A 16,143-nucleotide genomic window follows, 5' to 3' on the forward strand; every position below is an offset into this window, starting at 1 on the left:
GGTGATTTGTGCCAGTCCTGGGGCTTGAACTCAGGCCTAGGTGCTGCTCCTGAGCTGTACTGCTCAAGAGCAGTGCTCTAGCACTTGAGCCTCTTCTGGATTTCTGCTGGTTATTGGGAGATGGCAGTTTCATGGACGTCGTTGCCCAGGCTGGCTTTGAACTGTGGACTTCAGATCTCAGTCTCCTGCGTGGCCAGGGTTACTACTGTTCCTTGCCAAGAAGTCTCCTGATGCTTCATGTGTTGAATGGGGTACTGGTTACAAGTGTGTTCATTTTGTCTGCAGCATCATCAGTACCCTGTGGTACATGTGTTTTTCTGCGGTATATTGTATTCAATAAAACTTTAAAAATGAAACCATGAGGTCCTTACCATAGAGTCATTTTATTTAAGCCAGTCAGTGATTTCTCCCACACCACCTTTGCTGTGTTCAAGGCCACAGCGTGGTTATCAGGAAGAAGAAACGGAGGAAGACCTATTTCAGGAACTGCCACTCACGAGCTTCCACAGTGACAAAGACCTGGCCCCTCCGAGAGGGCTTTGCACGAGTGTCTTCATGTAGACATGATTCATCATCAACACGTGGCCCCTGATCGTCAAGCAGAGAAGGCCCATGCTGTGGCTGGGTACTACTTATCTGACAGATGGTCTGCTTGCTGCTGTGAGTGGCCACGAGGGTGTGGAAGAGGCCGCAGCTGTAACAAGACTCAAGGAATGGATGGAATGCGGCCCCAAACCACAGACTGAAGCAAGCATCTGAGGAGTCAGTCTCTGTGGTCTGGGCCTGCGGACACCGCTGGCTCCATCTCACCGCCTCCCGGCCCTCACACACTCCCAGCTGAGCCAGGCCACAAGGAAACCACAGGGAAGAGGAGACTGGCCTTGACTGGCACCCACAGCTGGGCCCTGGGTGTTCATTACACAGGAACATGGGACAGATGATCTGGGAAATTTAGGGCTCTTTTCTTACATCATGAAACGGAAATAAGATTTCTGATGTTGTCCAGGCTTACCTTATTTTGAAATCAATGATCTATGTGAGGAATCAGTGACCTACATAGGAACTCATAATTTCCTAAGTGAGTGTTTATGTCTTAATGGATATCTAAGAGGGCTGAACAGCAGAAGGCCAGCAAGCGTGGAGGGTGAGCCTCCCAGCCCTATGAGAGAGAGGGGAGGACATACTCCCCACTAGCCCCGGAAAACACCTGCGGAGATGGGAGCAGGAATCTACACGCTGCCTCCTGTGGCCCGGTTAGGCAATTAACATTCTCAAATCATCTTTCTCTACCCTTTCCTTGCATCATTTGATTTTTCCTTTCTCTTCCTTCTGATTCATTTTCTTTTCTTTCCTTTTTCCCTTTTTTGTTCCCATCTTTTCTTTACATGGACTCTCAAAGTCACCAATATGGCTGTTCAGAACAGGTATTTATGATATTACCACCTAACTTCCCATCCACTCAGCTACAACTAAATAAATGATGTTACTTCATTAATACAGAATGACAGGCTTTGGGTTCACACATGTGTGCTTTGAGTATCACAACTGCACCCTCCCTCCTTCCTCTCTTCATTTGTTTTCCCCAACCATAATTTTTTTTAGCTGACCTAACATCAGTGCGTAGCTGTGGGCCTAGTGTGGTAATACGATCCATAGATGCAGCATGCAATGATCAGGTCGGGGTTATTAGCATGTCTATTTATCAAGTGTTTTTTTTTCCAGGCTCTTAAGTTCTAGTCTTCAGGTTATTCAGAATCTGAAATGAATTGCTGTAGGCCAATGCCCCTCAAGTCACCCAGCCTGTCTCCCTGCACCTCTACCTGTGCTAGCCAATAGGAATCACTATTATAGTTTTTTTTAAATCTAAGTTTTAGCTTCCATAGTGAGTAAAAGCAAGTGGTATACTGGTTTCTCAAAGTCAGATTGTGTGAGTGTGTGTGTGTGGACACACACACACACATGCACGTGTACACGTGCCAGTCCTGGAATGAACTCAGACCCAAAGTCTGGGTGTTGTTTTAAGAGAACTTTTTTCGACAAGGTTGATGCTCTACCCTTGACCCATACCTCTGCCTCTGGATTTTGCTGGTTAACTGGAGATAAAAGTCTCACAGATTTTTTTCCACCTGATTGTCAGATCTCAGCCAGCCTTCCAAGTAGCTAGGATGACAGGAATGAGCCACCACCTGTCTTTATCTACTTATGTGCAAAACTATTTTTCATCTTACATTTTATAATGTGACTGAATATAATATTGATTTTTATTAGAGAAAAATCAATTATATTTCCTTGGAGAGAAAAAAGGGAGAAGTAAGAGCTATTTCATCTTTCATAGAGAAAGATGCATTGTATAAGTAACCCTACAAAACCTATACAGGACATTAATAATTCAGCATACTTGTACTCAGTGGAGAAAATGTTCTTGGAACCTGTCAGGATGAGTTTTCCAGAGAAAGACCTTATTAGCACTGTCTGAGGCACAAGCCATCACACTGAGAAGACAAGAACCATTCCTTATAGACAGAGTGATAGGCTAGGTTTTGAATATGAACCGCTCCAGGTAAGATGTACAACTAATGAGAAGTGTGTCTGTTGGCTGAACTCACACCAAAGACCTTACAAGAGGGAAGGATGGTGGCACCCATTCAGAGAAAGATGCGAATACAGATTGTAGTATCATTTGTATTATGATCAGTCAATAGAATCCTTGGGTCCACAGTTTAAACAGCTTTAGTGAGGAAACATCTGCCAGAAAGGTTCACAAAGAGTTGGGAAATAGACAATAGAAACTCCTGCTGGTGACAAATACCTGAGCGTCTGTTAAGTGCAGACTGTATGCTGGTTACTGGGGACTAAAGAGAGAATGTATATAGTTCTTGCCACTGAAGGGCCGATAAGCATTTGAATATCTGTTTTACACAAAAGTTAAGGCTGGCCAGCTAATGCCTTTCTTCCTAGCTACTCAGGAGACTCAGCGCTGAGGATCATGGGTCATGCCAGTCTGAGCAGGGATGTCTAGGAGACATTCACTTTTAAAGACATACCCGAAGGGTTACAGTCTCTATGTTCCTATTTGGGCATACTTTAATAAGTGGTATTCCTATTGTTTTGGTTATCATTTATATTTTAGAAAGAAATACATTGAGGCAAATAGGCAAAACAATTTATCATTAGTTGAACAATTAAAAAAAACCCCATAATATAGCAAAGACCACACCCTGTATGAAGGGCAAACCACACACTGTTCTTGAACTCAAGCCTCATGACTAACAACAACAACAACAACAAAGAATAAAACCATACCAGCCTAAAGCAGTGGGCTGGCATGGTACCTGAGAGGGCTTCATGCCTGAAGGGGTCTCGACTATCTTCCCTTGATTGCAGGAAGGGCCCAGCAACGAGCGAGTGTCTGTAAAAGTCCATCTGCTCTTCCAGCACAGGCCTCTGGCTTTGGAAGGCCTGGAGGAGGGGCCATCCATCTGTGCACAGTCCCCTGGCTTGATTATGCTTCTGCAAGACCAACCCGAAGTGCTTGGCCTGGAATTTAGCACTAGGATCAACATGGAAACTTGGGGGGAAAGGGCCCCAGAGATGACTTTCCAGGAGCAGGGTCTGGTGGATGGCAGGACGCTGGCAGGGGCAGAAGTTGACTTGTTCACACATGATCCAAATCATGTGTATTTCACAATGGACAAGGAAGGCCCTTCTAGTGAAAGCTGACCCCTGACTGGCCGCCAGGCCCCGCCCCTCCCAGGCCTTCGCCCTCCTCCATTCATCCACTCCAGCCACGTCCCTCTCTACACCCACCTGAAAACTCCTGCATAGAGCTCTGCATTGTCTCCACCCTTTTCTGAGAAAGAACTCTGCCAGGTTTCCACAGGTCCGCTTTCACCAAGGTCATTTCTGAGCTTGGTGCCAGTGGCTCACACCTGTAATTCCAGCTACACAGGAGGCTGAGATCTGAGGACTGTGATTTGAAACCAGGAAAGTCCTGAGACTTCTCAATTCACCAACAAAAAACTGTGAGTAGAGCTGTGGTTCAAGCAGTAGAACACCAGCTTTCAGTAAAAAAGCTAAGAAACAGTATTTAGGCCCTGATTTCAGGCCCCAGTAATGGCATAAAAAAAGGAAGAGAAATATGCCCAAGAAGAAAAACACATATACAAAAATTACAATTTTTCATCTTACTAGATAACAAAGTGTCAATTATTTTTTGAGGTGGTCCATTGTGAGTTCCAGTATCGCTCAAGTATTTTACCCAATAAAGAACTACTAAGGAATCAAAAATCTGAGCATTGTCACATTTTTCTTGGCTAGGTAAATCTTACCCGACAAAAATGTCGACTCCATTTATTAACATGTGGTGTTAGAGCAGCAAAGCTTCCTTCTTTCCAATTTTTAAGATGTAAAATCTTGTCTTATGTTAGACTTCTCCCTAATAGCACAAGGGCAAATACTTTTAAAGGGAATTGGAAATACACACGAAGAAGTGAAATTGAATCTGGGTCTACTGATTCAAAGGGTCGCTTTCTCTGGGCTTAAAATAGAGCCTGGATATATGGTGACCTGACATTTTTCAGTGTCAAGGAATGGAAGGAGAAAGAATAAAGCCTCTTCATGGAGCATTTGGAAACCACAGAACATTTCCAGAAGTATCTTGTCATCCTGTTATAAATAGCTCAGTCCTAAGGTGTCACTGGCTTTGTGGACATTTATCTGAAGTCAAACAGAAGAAAGGTACAAACTATAATAGCATGCCCCTCGATACACCAATACTTTCAGGGGAGCCAGTTACGTACTTTTATTTGTATGGAACTTTACTAACTTTACTACCTTTATCTCCCAACTGCCAAGACACAGTGCAACTTCTGTGGCCAGGAGCCTGGGCTACCAGGTAGCAGATCTTGTACTCATGTACAAAATGAGAAGGCTGGCCCCGGCTGCTGCATCCCCGCGCTGGCACCAGGGTTGGGTGGAGGATGCAGGATGGGCAGCAACTGCTCAGGGGCTGCTGGCTGGCCACACACCTGCACTCTTGTGCTGGGTGACAGATCCACAAAGCCTCTGGAGTTCTAAACACCGCTCAATCTTTCCATGGTTTGAGGGCTAAATTGATCTCAGATATGATAAGTTATTATAGTAACTCCAAATGCTGTATGTAGACTCTAGCTAGCTATGTGGCACTTATATATCCCCAGTCATGACATTGGGCTCTGGTTCTGTTGAAGAATTAGAGACCCTGAGAGACTGGGTAACATTTCCTGAATCACAGATGCAGGTTCATCCATGTCTGCAAGATTTCAGAAGTCGTGTCCTCTGAGTTTTGTAGCACTAATTAAATCATCAAGGAAATTACTCTCAAATAGGCTTTGGTGGTTCACACCTATAATCCTATCTATGCAGGAGGCTGAGATATGAGAACTGAAGTTTAAAGCCAGCCTGGGAAGAAAAGTCTGTCAGACCAATCTCCAATTAACTAGCAGAAAGCTCGGTGGAGTTATGCTAGCTTTGAGTGAAAAAGCTAAGAGGAGGTCAGGAGGTCCTGAGTTCAGACCCTGGTACCAGCACACACACACACACACACACACTTTTTTGGTTTCGAATTTACCTCAATTTTGTGTATGCATGTTCCTTGCATTTTCATGGTGTCATTAATTTATTATCCAGTACACAAAAGAATGCTAAAACCAAATGCTATGATGTCATATGTTTCCATGCATTAACTGAAGTCAGCGTATGAGCAATCAGACCTCCCCAACAAACTAGAATCAACAATGTCGGTCTTCCTTGGGCTTTTTACCTAGGCTATCTCCCATCAGCTTCCATCTGCTATGATGATAAGTGAAAAACTTCACTGGAAGTACTTTGTCATAAATTAGTGTGAAACCCAAGAGACAACCCACAGAATGTGAGAAAATCTTCACTAGCTTTTCAACAAATAAAACATTCATGTCCAGAATCGCAAAGAATGTAAAAATCAAACAATAAATAATCCAGTTAGTAAATGGGAAAAAAGCAAATGAACACTCAGTTCTTGAGGCATATATTTTATACTAAAACTATTTATAAAATATCACAGATGAATATCCTGATAATGACTCTACAATCTATTAAATGGTATTTTGTTAAAAAAAAAGAAATACAAATGACTGTTAGGGACAGGAAGAATAAATGCTCAACATCCTTCGTTGTAAAGGAAATGCAAATCAAAACTGCATTATGATTCTACCACACCTCAGTCAGTGAAGAAGCCCTCCAAGGGGCTGGGAGTTTGGCCTAGTGATAGAGTGCTTGCCTAGCATGCACAAAGACCTGGGTTCGATTCCTCAGTACCACATACACAGAAAAAAGCCAGAAATGGTGCTGAGGCTCAAGTGATAGAGCTCTAGTCTTGAGAAAGTTCAAGGACAGTGCCCAGGCGTTGAGCTCAAGCCCAGGACTGGTAGAAAAACAAAAGCCCTCCAGGTGGGAATGTAAGCTAGTACTACCACTATGGAAGTCAGTATGGAGGAGATTTCCCCAAAAGGCCTCAGCATCAAAGAAGCCAAGGACTAAAGACTGAAAGGGAATAATCCTCCCTGAATCCCTGTCAGGACTCAGTGCTGGGATGTCAGAGCGCTCTCAGGGCTAGCCCTTCCCTTCCCACTACCTTTCCTCTTTCTGGTGGCTCAGCGCATGTAGCTGTCTCTAGAAAGTGACACAGGTGACATTATTTCAAAAAATAGAATCAAACAGATTATTAAGGAAAATAATCTTTACTCACAGATTTTTTTTCTGAGCCTGTACTAATTTGAGTTTTCAAAGGAAAACTACCAAACAAACTGTAAACATGAATGATAAGGTCTGAAAAAGTTTCTTGGCATTGTTCCTATTTCTATTAGGATTCATGTTTAATAGAAATAATACAGTAAAAAAACAAGGCAAATGAATTGATTGTAAGAAGACTCGTAAGTGATTAGGCTTGAAATGGAATAGAAAAATGTAAAGATAGATTATGGAGATGGGGTGTGGGGGAGATAATGAGGAATGTTTTAAATTTTAAGAATAAGAAATTAAAATGAAAGCCGGAGCTGACTAAGTGCTGTAGGGAATTAACCCACTGCTTTTTAAAATTTTGCTTCTGATTTTCATAAATGAGAAAGTATCTAATAAAACTAAATCTGACACACTCAAGTTAGGTAATTTGAACAGAATCTAAAATGGAAAGAAATAAAACATATTACCATAGTCAAGATTAAATTAGGAGTATAACCTTTGTGTTAGTTATTTTATGTCATCCTCATTTTAATTTGGAAGGTTTTTTTTTAATTTCCATGGCAATAATTACAAAGAAGCTGACCATATTTGGCTCCTGAATACAATGGAAAGATTCATAACTACAGCCATGAGGACTCATGACAGGTAGTCACTTCTGTGGAAAGCCAGACCACTGACACTTCTGAGATTGGAGAACACAATTAGTATGCTTCAGAAATGTTATATCACTTGAGAAAAAAAATAAATGATATTTTGTAGAATGTGTACAGAGATACAAAATGTGAGATTGCCCAAAGCAATGAAGATAAGGACAATTTAATTTCAACAATATTTTTTCTGACATGACTTCTATTATACCAATAAAGTTTTCTAAGAAATTAGATTTATATTCTAGAAAAAGTACATTTACAAAAGCAAAGAAATTAATTCAAACTATCAGCTGAACCAGAAATGCTCTCCTCAGATACCACTGGATATTTCTAACAGAAAGGATACACAGCTAAGCGAGGTAAAATGAAAGGCCAAATGTCTACTGAAAGCATGAAGAAACCAGAACTGCCAGCTTGCACTAAGGGACACATTTCTCCACCCCAAGGGCCCTTCCTCCTCTAGTTCTCTGCACAAAGCACACTTCCTTCTCCAGTTCTGTGTCCCTTGGGGGACACTCCTTCAGTTCTCGGCTTCAAGGGATACTTCCTTCTCTAGTTCTCCACTTCAAGGGACACTTCTGTCTCCAGTTCTCTGCCTGTTTCTATTTTTTCTTAGTCTGGCATTCTAAACTTGTATATTGTTCTTTGCTTTTTCCTTTCTGACTTGGGCTTGCCATTCAAGAAAGAAAAAAATCAGTAGCTACACATTTATTCTTTGGATAGCCAAGCTCAACCTGATTCCCCAGAACAAGGCCTCTTGCAAACAGCAAGGGGTTTTATAAAGCGTACTGCTCTGAAAATGTTCTTTCTGTACAAGATGCCTATACAAAGGCGGTATGCATCTCCACTGGTACACACAGGCTGTGTGGCTGGGCATTTCCTCACCACTTTCTACATTTGTGCACAGTATGTTTTGGTGGGTCTGCATGTACTTTTTTTTTTGCCAGTCATGGGGCTTGAACTCAGGACACTGTCCTTGGATAATTTTTGCCTGAGGATAGTGCCCTGCCACTTGAGCCACAGTACCACTTCTGGCCTTTTCTGTGTATGTGGTACCAAGGAATTGAACCCAAGGCTTTGTGCATACTAGGTGAGCATTCTACCACTGGGCTAGACTCCTGGCCTACTTTCCCCCAAATTAATGTCAGCAGCTGTCCTCAAAATAGAAATGTTGTTGGTTTTGGTTTTGGTTTTCCTCCTCTATCCATCTCTTTCCTCTCTCTCTCTCTCTCTTTCTCTGTCTCTCTGTCTCTCTATCTCTCTCTCTGTCTCTCTCTGTCTCTGTCTCTCTCTCTGTCTCTGTCTCTGTCTCTCTCTCTCTGTCTCTCTCTCTCTGTCTCTCTCTCTGTCTCTCTCTCTGTCTCTCTCTCTCTCTCTCTCACTCTCTCTCTCTTTCTCTCTCTCTCTTTGTGTGGGCCCATACACTAGGACTGGAGCTTGCACTCAGGGCATAAGTGCTATTCCTTAGCTTTTTTGCTCAAGATTTCCACCACCTAAGCCACACCTCTCCCTTTGGCTTTTTTTTCTGGTTAACTGTAGATAAGTCTCCAGTGCTAGACTGTCTTCCCTGGGCCAGTTTTGAACTGAGATCCTCAGACCTCAGCCTCCTGAGTAGCTAAGATTATAAGCTTGAGTGCCTAACATATTTTCCAATTTTAAGATAAACAACTCCGGTTTTAGTGTGAGACTGTAGAGCAGATAATTTTTCTTATTACATACAGGAAAGGCCCTCAATGACCTTGGAGAACTACTGAATTTGGGCGCCTCAGGTTCCTTATCTTATGGACTGGAATGACACCTCACCTCCCTTTGTGCTGTGAAATGTGGCAGTTTGGGATTTCCATCCCATCCATGGAAGCTCAGGCTTCTCTGGATCCCAGACACCAGGGATGTCCTGCTTGAAGAAGCCCAGGGACTCTGAACCTCTTGTCCAGCTCTTCTATCTGTTAGCACGAAGAAGGCTATGACACATTTCTGCTTGGCTCATCCTAATAATCTGTAAAATTATATTGTTCTAATATAAATAATGTCATTTGGTGTTCTGTTTAATAAGGTCCTAAGCTCAGACCATTGTGGTTTCTCTAGAAGAGTCATTGGGACAAAGTGTAGCGGGCAATCTGTCTTCCTGTTCCTCACTGAGAGTGTTTCCTGGTGGCTTGGGCTCTTCTGCATTAGATACACTGAAGATTCACTCGGTAGTGACAGGTCCCTGAGCAGTCCAGGTGCACAGCCCTGGCTGGCTGCGACCTCACTCCTCCAGTCCCACTCCTCCGGTCTCACACAGTCTGGGCCACATCGTGCTCTGTCTCTTTCTCATCTGATTTTAGTTAGCTTGTGTGAGAAGTCATCTCCCAGTATCTGTCTTTTCAATGCACAGTTCCCTCCAGGAAAAGCACAAGAGACAAGCACACAGGGTTCTCAGCCTCTGCTGCTGCATGGGAGACATTTGCTCCACATTAACACAGGGGCTCACTCCCTCCTCCATGTCCTGGCCAATGCTTCAGCAGCTGTGTCTAATCCAGCTGTGGGGACCTCCCAAAAAGGGGGACCTCCCAAATGGGCCAGCAGTGAGAAAGGCATGCTGGGCTATTGCTACTTGTTTATTCTGGGGTGGGTGTGTGTGTGTGTGTGTGTGTGTGTGTGTGTGTGTGTGTGTGTGTGTGTATGCTTGCACGCTTGCACATTCGCACCAGTACTGAAGCCTGCGTGATGTCTCTTAGCTTTTTCCACTTGAGGCTAGTGCTCTACCTATTGAGCCACAGCTCCACTTTTGGCTTTTTGTGGGTTCACTTGAGATAGAGTCTCACAAAATTTTCTCTTTGGAGCCAGGTGCGGGGTGGCTCACTCCTGTAATCCTAACTACTCAGGAGGCTGAGATCTGAGGATCAAGGCTCAAAGCCAGCCCAGGCAGAAAAGGACCTGAGACTCTTCTCTCCAGTTAACCTCTAGAAAATGGGAAGTGGGGCTTGGCTCAAGGGTAGGGTGGTAGCCTTGAGCTGAAGAGCTCAGGGACAGCACCCAAGCCAGAGTTCAAGCCTCATGACCCACAAAAAAAAATTCTATCTGGACTGGTTTTGACCTGTGATCCTCAGATCTCAGCCTCCTGAGTGGGTAGGATTACATGTGTGAGCGAGCCACTGTCACCTGACTTCAGAGGGAAGTTTCCATGAGATGGTTCATGTTTGCTTCTAGAACATGCTCAGTGCCCAGTGATGCTTGAGTTTTAGGAAGAAATGTGGCTGAGCTTGAACCAATGCTTGACCTATACTGTATACATATCATCTCAGTGCCTGTACCCCATCTTCCAGCTCTTCTTGGGTTTAATTAAAGCTTCTCCTGCCAGCAGCCTGTGGTTCTTGCCTGTCATTCTAGCTACTGAAGACTGTAGTCTGAAGTAGCACAGGCAGGCAAGTCTGTGAGACTCTTATTTCCAGTTATCCACCCACAAGCCAGAACTGGAGCTGTTGCTCAAGGGGTGGTGTACCAGCCCTGAGTAGCAAGAGCAGCCAGGCAGCACCCAGGCCTGGAAGGCTGAGTGTGGCTTGACCCTTAAGGAGAGGGAAGGGTACCCACTGGGTGATGCCAAACTCTTTAGAAGACCCATTTGTGTGGGTGCACCTCCAAATGGGTAGATGCACACATGTACAAATCTGCATAGTCTCAGGCATAAAAGTCTCCTTTTATTGAGGTTTGCAGTTAACTACAATAGTTATAAACAGAAAAACTTGGAGTTAAAATTTTAATATACACAGGGGTGGATGGGTTGGGCAGTAGGGAAGAATGACGGAGGGGTGGCACTGATCCTATTGTGTTGGATACAAATGGCCATTCCCGAGTCAACGTCCTTCTCATTCACATAGTGTATGCAGTAAAACTAGTCATCCAGAACATCTAGCGACCCTCCAAGAACGTGGCTCATGTCTACAAAGCCTTCTCCAAATGTGGTGAGGGAGAGGAGACAAGGAAGATGCATGTGTAACAAACTTCCACTGCCTGACACTTCTCCACTTGACACAAAAGAAAATAGAGGAAGATGAAAATCTCTGGACCCTACACATGTGTCAGCAGAATATGTTTGTATAAAATAGCAACACAGCTTTATAATTTAAATGATTGCCCCCATGGTAGAAAAACTACATAACCCTTATTTACTCCTGAACCTATCTTCTGAAATGCATGTTTTGATGGGGTACAATTTTCATTTGAAGCATAGTAATTATTTAAAAAAACTTCATCTCATATTGTTACAGTATCTTACTTTGTTATCTGATATATTGGCTATATTTGTATTTGGTTATTTGAAATTGGATAGGGAAGAGGGGAAAACAAGATGAGGGGTGGGGGTGGGGGGGAGGGAAATGGGGACCAAGACATGAGAAAGGGTATCAATGTACGTGAATTAAGGTATCTTCTATCTGGCAAATATAATGTAACCCTTCTATTAATTACAATAAAAATTATAAGAAAAAACCTTCATTTGAATAAGTTTTCATTTTAGCTAGAATCTGACAAATCTCTCACACTTGCCTTCCCAACCACATTAAGATGTGTGAGTAGAGCAGTGAATCCCCAGGCGCTTGGGCCAGACTTGGTTACCACACGAGGAGTGTGTACCGGGTGTCCACACCGGGCTGTCCTCCTCCACGCTGCCGAGTTGCACTACTAATCTGAACGAGAACATGGGTAAGACCATCCAATTCTAAAGTGGCAGAAAGCTGGGCGCTATTTCACTGGACAACAGAATTCAAGTTCTTTACAATGGCAGAATAATGCCCAAGGGATAACTGAGGTGACCCAGAGACATCCAGAAGGTAAAGTCTCACCTGGTCTCTTCCTACTCCTAGACTGAAGAAGGGGCAGCAGAAGCGGTGGTGTGGAGGGGAAGAGCGCTCCCTACATCACACAGGAGACTTGGTTCAAGCACACAGGAGGACTTGGCACAAGCACAGGGAAGGACTTATTTTGGCGACCACATGTCAGTCTTCAACCCTTGGGACACCAGCCCAGCCACTCAGCCTCAGGCACAGTAGCAGTTCATTGTTGGGTGGGGGGAGACTCTGCATATTTTATTATCATGTCCTCTGTGAGAACACTGAGCCAAGCCCAATCCTGACCCTTCAAAGCTGGGTGACATCCCCTCAGAGGCTGTGGAAGGCCACAGGACAGCATAGAGACCTGAGAAAATTGGGATGTGGTTAACCTGGTAAAACCACACTTCAGTGAGACTACTTTTCCAGTATTGGAAAGACTCTGATGTATTGGAAGGAATGTGCATATGTAACCAGGAACTAATTGAAGATGATGAATACCTCCAAAATGGAGCTTGGGTTAACATACGAGCAGAGAGAGAGGAAACCAATGCCCAAGGGTCAGAAGGCCAGATTAGGTAAATTCTAGAACCCCCATCTCTGCTGCTCCAGAGCTGGGACCACTGAGCCAGGTACAAATGCTCATGCCTGCCATCCCAGCTACTCAGGAGGCTAACATCTGGGAAGCAATTTGAAGCCAGCCTGGAGAGGAAAGTCCATGAGACTCTCATCTCCACTGAACCACCAAAGAGCGAGTTGTGGCTGGAGCAGTGGCTCAAGCAGTTGAGTATCAACCTTGAACAAAAAGCACAGGGACACCACCTAGGCCCCAAGTTTAAGTCCTGCTATCATCACAAGAGTTTTATGAGTGATCATATGAGGAAGTATTTAAAATTATCCCAAGATTGTAGAGACTTGAAAAGCAGTGATAATGGTCAGCTGCAGGAAGAGGACGTGCAGAGCTCACATGGAGCCGTGGCCAATACCAAGCGTGGAAAGCTCACACAAATTCAGGTTTATCCTGGTTAAAGGCCACTCACAGTAGTACAGGAGCCATTACTGAGAGTCACTAACATCAGGAATTTAATTTGTCCACCAAGTTGGTTAATATCCTCAATTCTTTTTTCTTTAATATCCTCAAGTCTTACAGAATCCATAAGCAGGCTGGACGTCCACAAAGACACATATTAACATAAGGTCAGAAATGGAAACCATGACCTGAGTGTCCTTGACCAAATTCAGGCTGACTGACTCTACCAAGAGAGCCACCTCCACATTCCAGCTGTCAACCTTGGAAAGATACCTGTCAAACTCTTCAGTGGAAATTCCTGCCTTTGAGCAGCTGTGTTCTCATTAGGCCCATATGCTCACTACATTTTGGGTTTATTTAATTCTTAGTGTTCGGAAATAGCCAGGTCCTGAGTAGTTGATTATGCTTATGAGTTGTTTCAGATACACTTACCCTCTGACCTTCCTTCCCAGGGGGGCCTTGGGGACCTTGAAGTACCTCGGAACCCTAGGAGGAAGAGAAGACATGATTAGCGGACTGCTCAGGTGCCCCTGCCTCAGAAAGAATGTCCCTGGTTAAACCCGACTGGGTGAGCCAGCTGGTGCTGACAGGCTAGCCCAGGCGCTGTGGGAATTGTGGTGCTCTGTTCCTCAGAACGGAGCCCCCCTGCTCCTCAGAACGGAGCCCCTCTGGGGACATTTGGTGTGTGTGTGTTTTAGTAACTCGTGTTTAAAAACACGTAAAGAGCTGTCAGCGTTTGGACGAATATCAGACGTGGCACGTGCTATTTGACTATTTGTGAAATGATCATCGTCTGCCTAAGGGCAAGAAAGAAGAGTTTAATCTCCAGCCAAGAACACGTCTGTCTTACAAAAAATGGCAGTCTCTGCCATTGCATTATAACGAACAGTGTATTTGGACTTAGCCATTTGTTTCTCTGATAAACACTAGGCACATCCTAAAGTTGGCCTAATTAGCCAACTTTTCCTGGATTATACATCTTGCCACATGATTTCTTTACAGATATGATGTCCATTTTTTCATCCCACTGTTTGTATTCCTGCGTTCATCTAGTAAAACACAGACTCCATGTGTTTTGGTACCGTGAAGTTGTTCCAAAGCACATAAAAAGGTAACAAAAGTTGATAGAATGCAAAAATGGTCAATTTTATTTGGAATGTATTCAACAGGCTAAAAATTATTTTGAATTCATCAGCAAAAAGCCAGAACTGGAGATGTGGCTCAAAATGGAAGTTTGCCAGCTTTTTGAGGGAAAAATTCGAGCAAGATCACAGCACCCAGGTTCAAGTCTCAGTAGTACTGGAATACACACAAACAACCCATTTGTGAAGACCTTTTCTGTGTATCCTCAGGGAACTCATTTTCTTGCATAAAACAGCTAGCGTTCATTCATTCTGCCTGTGCACAGGGCGAATCCCATTACTTTTGCTGAATGGAGGACCTGGCTGGGAGTTAGATTAAAAAAACGGCAATAGTTTAAAATCCTGATGGGATCATTTGCTGCAGGGCTCACCCAGAACCTGCAGCCACCCCGGCTCCCTGGCCCTGCTGCAGTGTGATGCCTCTCTCCTAAGGTCAGGTGGTGGGTTGATTTGTCTCCAGCCACGCAAACTACAGATGCAGGCAAGCGGCCCTGCACCTCACTTCAAGGTGGAGGAGTGAAATTTGAGGCTCAGCTCTTCCTTGGCTTGAGAGCCTGGACTGGCCCATGGTCTACTGGCCCGCTACAGGTGACCGCCCCAGGCGAGCCCAATGCCTTCCTCCTTGGCCTCGCATCCAACAGGGTCCCAGTGGGTGCCTGGGCATCCAGTGGGGACGACAATGGGTATGGCTGCTCTGCTGGTCGTGGGGTCATTATAAAGCAGACTTGGTCCTCCAAGTAAGAGAAAGCTGGCCACATGTGTTCTGTGCATTTTCTTTTTGACTTAATTTGCCAAAGGATCGCTATTGGGTTTTTTTCCCTGTTACCCTTTATTTAGTAAAAGTAACTAAACTAGATTATTTCTTAAATTTTACAAACCTATTGACTTATCACTTCTGTGAAAGAGAAGTTTGAAGTTTGAGAATATACTCAAAATTTTCATGATATAAACATCTGCATACATCTATACTAGCATTAATATTGTTCCATTTTAATTCTGAATATTAAAAATGTTGATGAAGAATCTGGATACTGAGGGCTTATGCTTGAAATCCTAGCTACTCAGGAGGCAGAGACTTGAAGGATCATGATTCAAAGCCAGCTATAAGCAGAATATTCTCCTAGACTTCATCTGCAAAATGACCAGCAAAAAGTACAGCGGGAGGCATTGCTCAAGTGACAGAGTAATAGCCAGCAGGCTGAAACCCTGATTTGAGATCCAAGAACTGCCCAGAAAGAGTTATAAAGTGAATTCATGAGGATTTTGCTTCTCTTGGTGAGGTTAAAGTATGCAAATAAAAGTGTAAGGCACCTAAATCATTTTAAGTTCTCCTGAGTGATAGCTACTACAATGTGTTACATTTCATATAGCTCTCCAAGAACAATATGCTGATTATTTAAGAAAAGTTGGATTTATCATTATGGAAACCAATGTAAATATTTAACTGAAAATTTACTTAGAATTAACTGGCTCCAAGCAGAATTTTGAACTGTTTAAAAAATAGAGCAAGGAGGTTTAATAGGGTTGGTAAGGTAGATAAATTGAATTTGGAAACACTTTCATTTCTGAAAAGATGCAAATATATTCATAACTTCTCATTCCAGGGAACAAGCTAAAGTGAAATAGAGAAGTTTCATTTTAATTTATTTGCACTCTCTCCAGGAATGCTGCAATCCATACAAAACCTAATTCCCAAAAGTATTATTCAGAAAGTACATTTTAAGTATTATAATTATTACTTTAGAATGTGCTTCCTA

The 16,143-nt window shown here is 43.5% G+C and overlaps 1 protein-coding gene across 1 annotated transcript in view; it reads right to left on the reverse strand.

Moving 5' to 3' along the window:
* Col19a1 (collagen type XIX alpha 1 chain) overlaps positions 1-16,143 on the reverse strand; it is a 159,492-nt gene that overhangs the window by 62,574 nt on the left and 80,775 nt on the right. Inside the window, exon 13 of the mRNA XM_090337719.1 lies at positions 13,677-13,730. Within this exon, the coding sequence (XP_090193845.1) occupies positions 13,677-13,730 (54 nt within the window). The remainder of the gene's footprint in view (positions 1-13,676; positions 13,731-16,143) is intronic.

Source organism: Megascapheus bottae, chromosome 8 (assembly GCF_031878675.1).
Source record: "Megascapheus bottae isolate mThoBot1 chromosome 8, mThoBot2.hap1, whole genome shotgun sequence".
In the NCBI taxonomy this organism is placed as follows: Eukaryota; Metazoa; Chordata; class Mammalia; order Rodentia; family Geomyidae; genus Megascapheus; species Megascapheus bottae.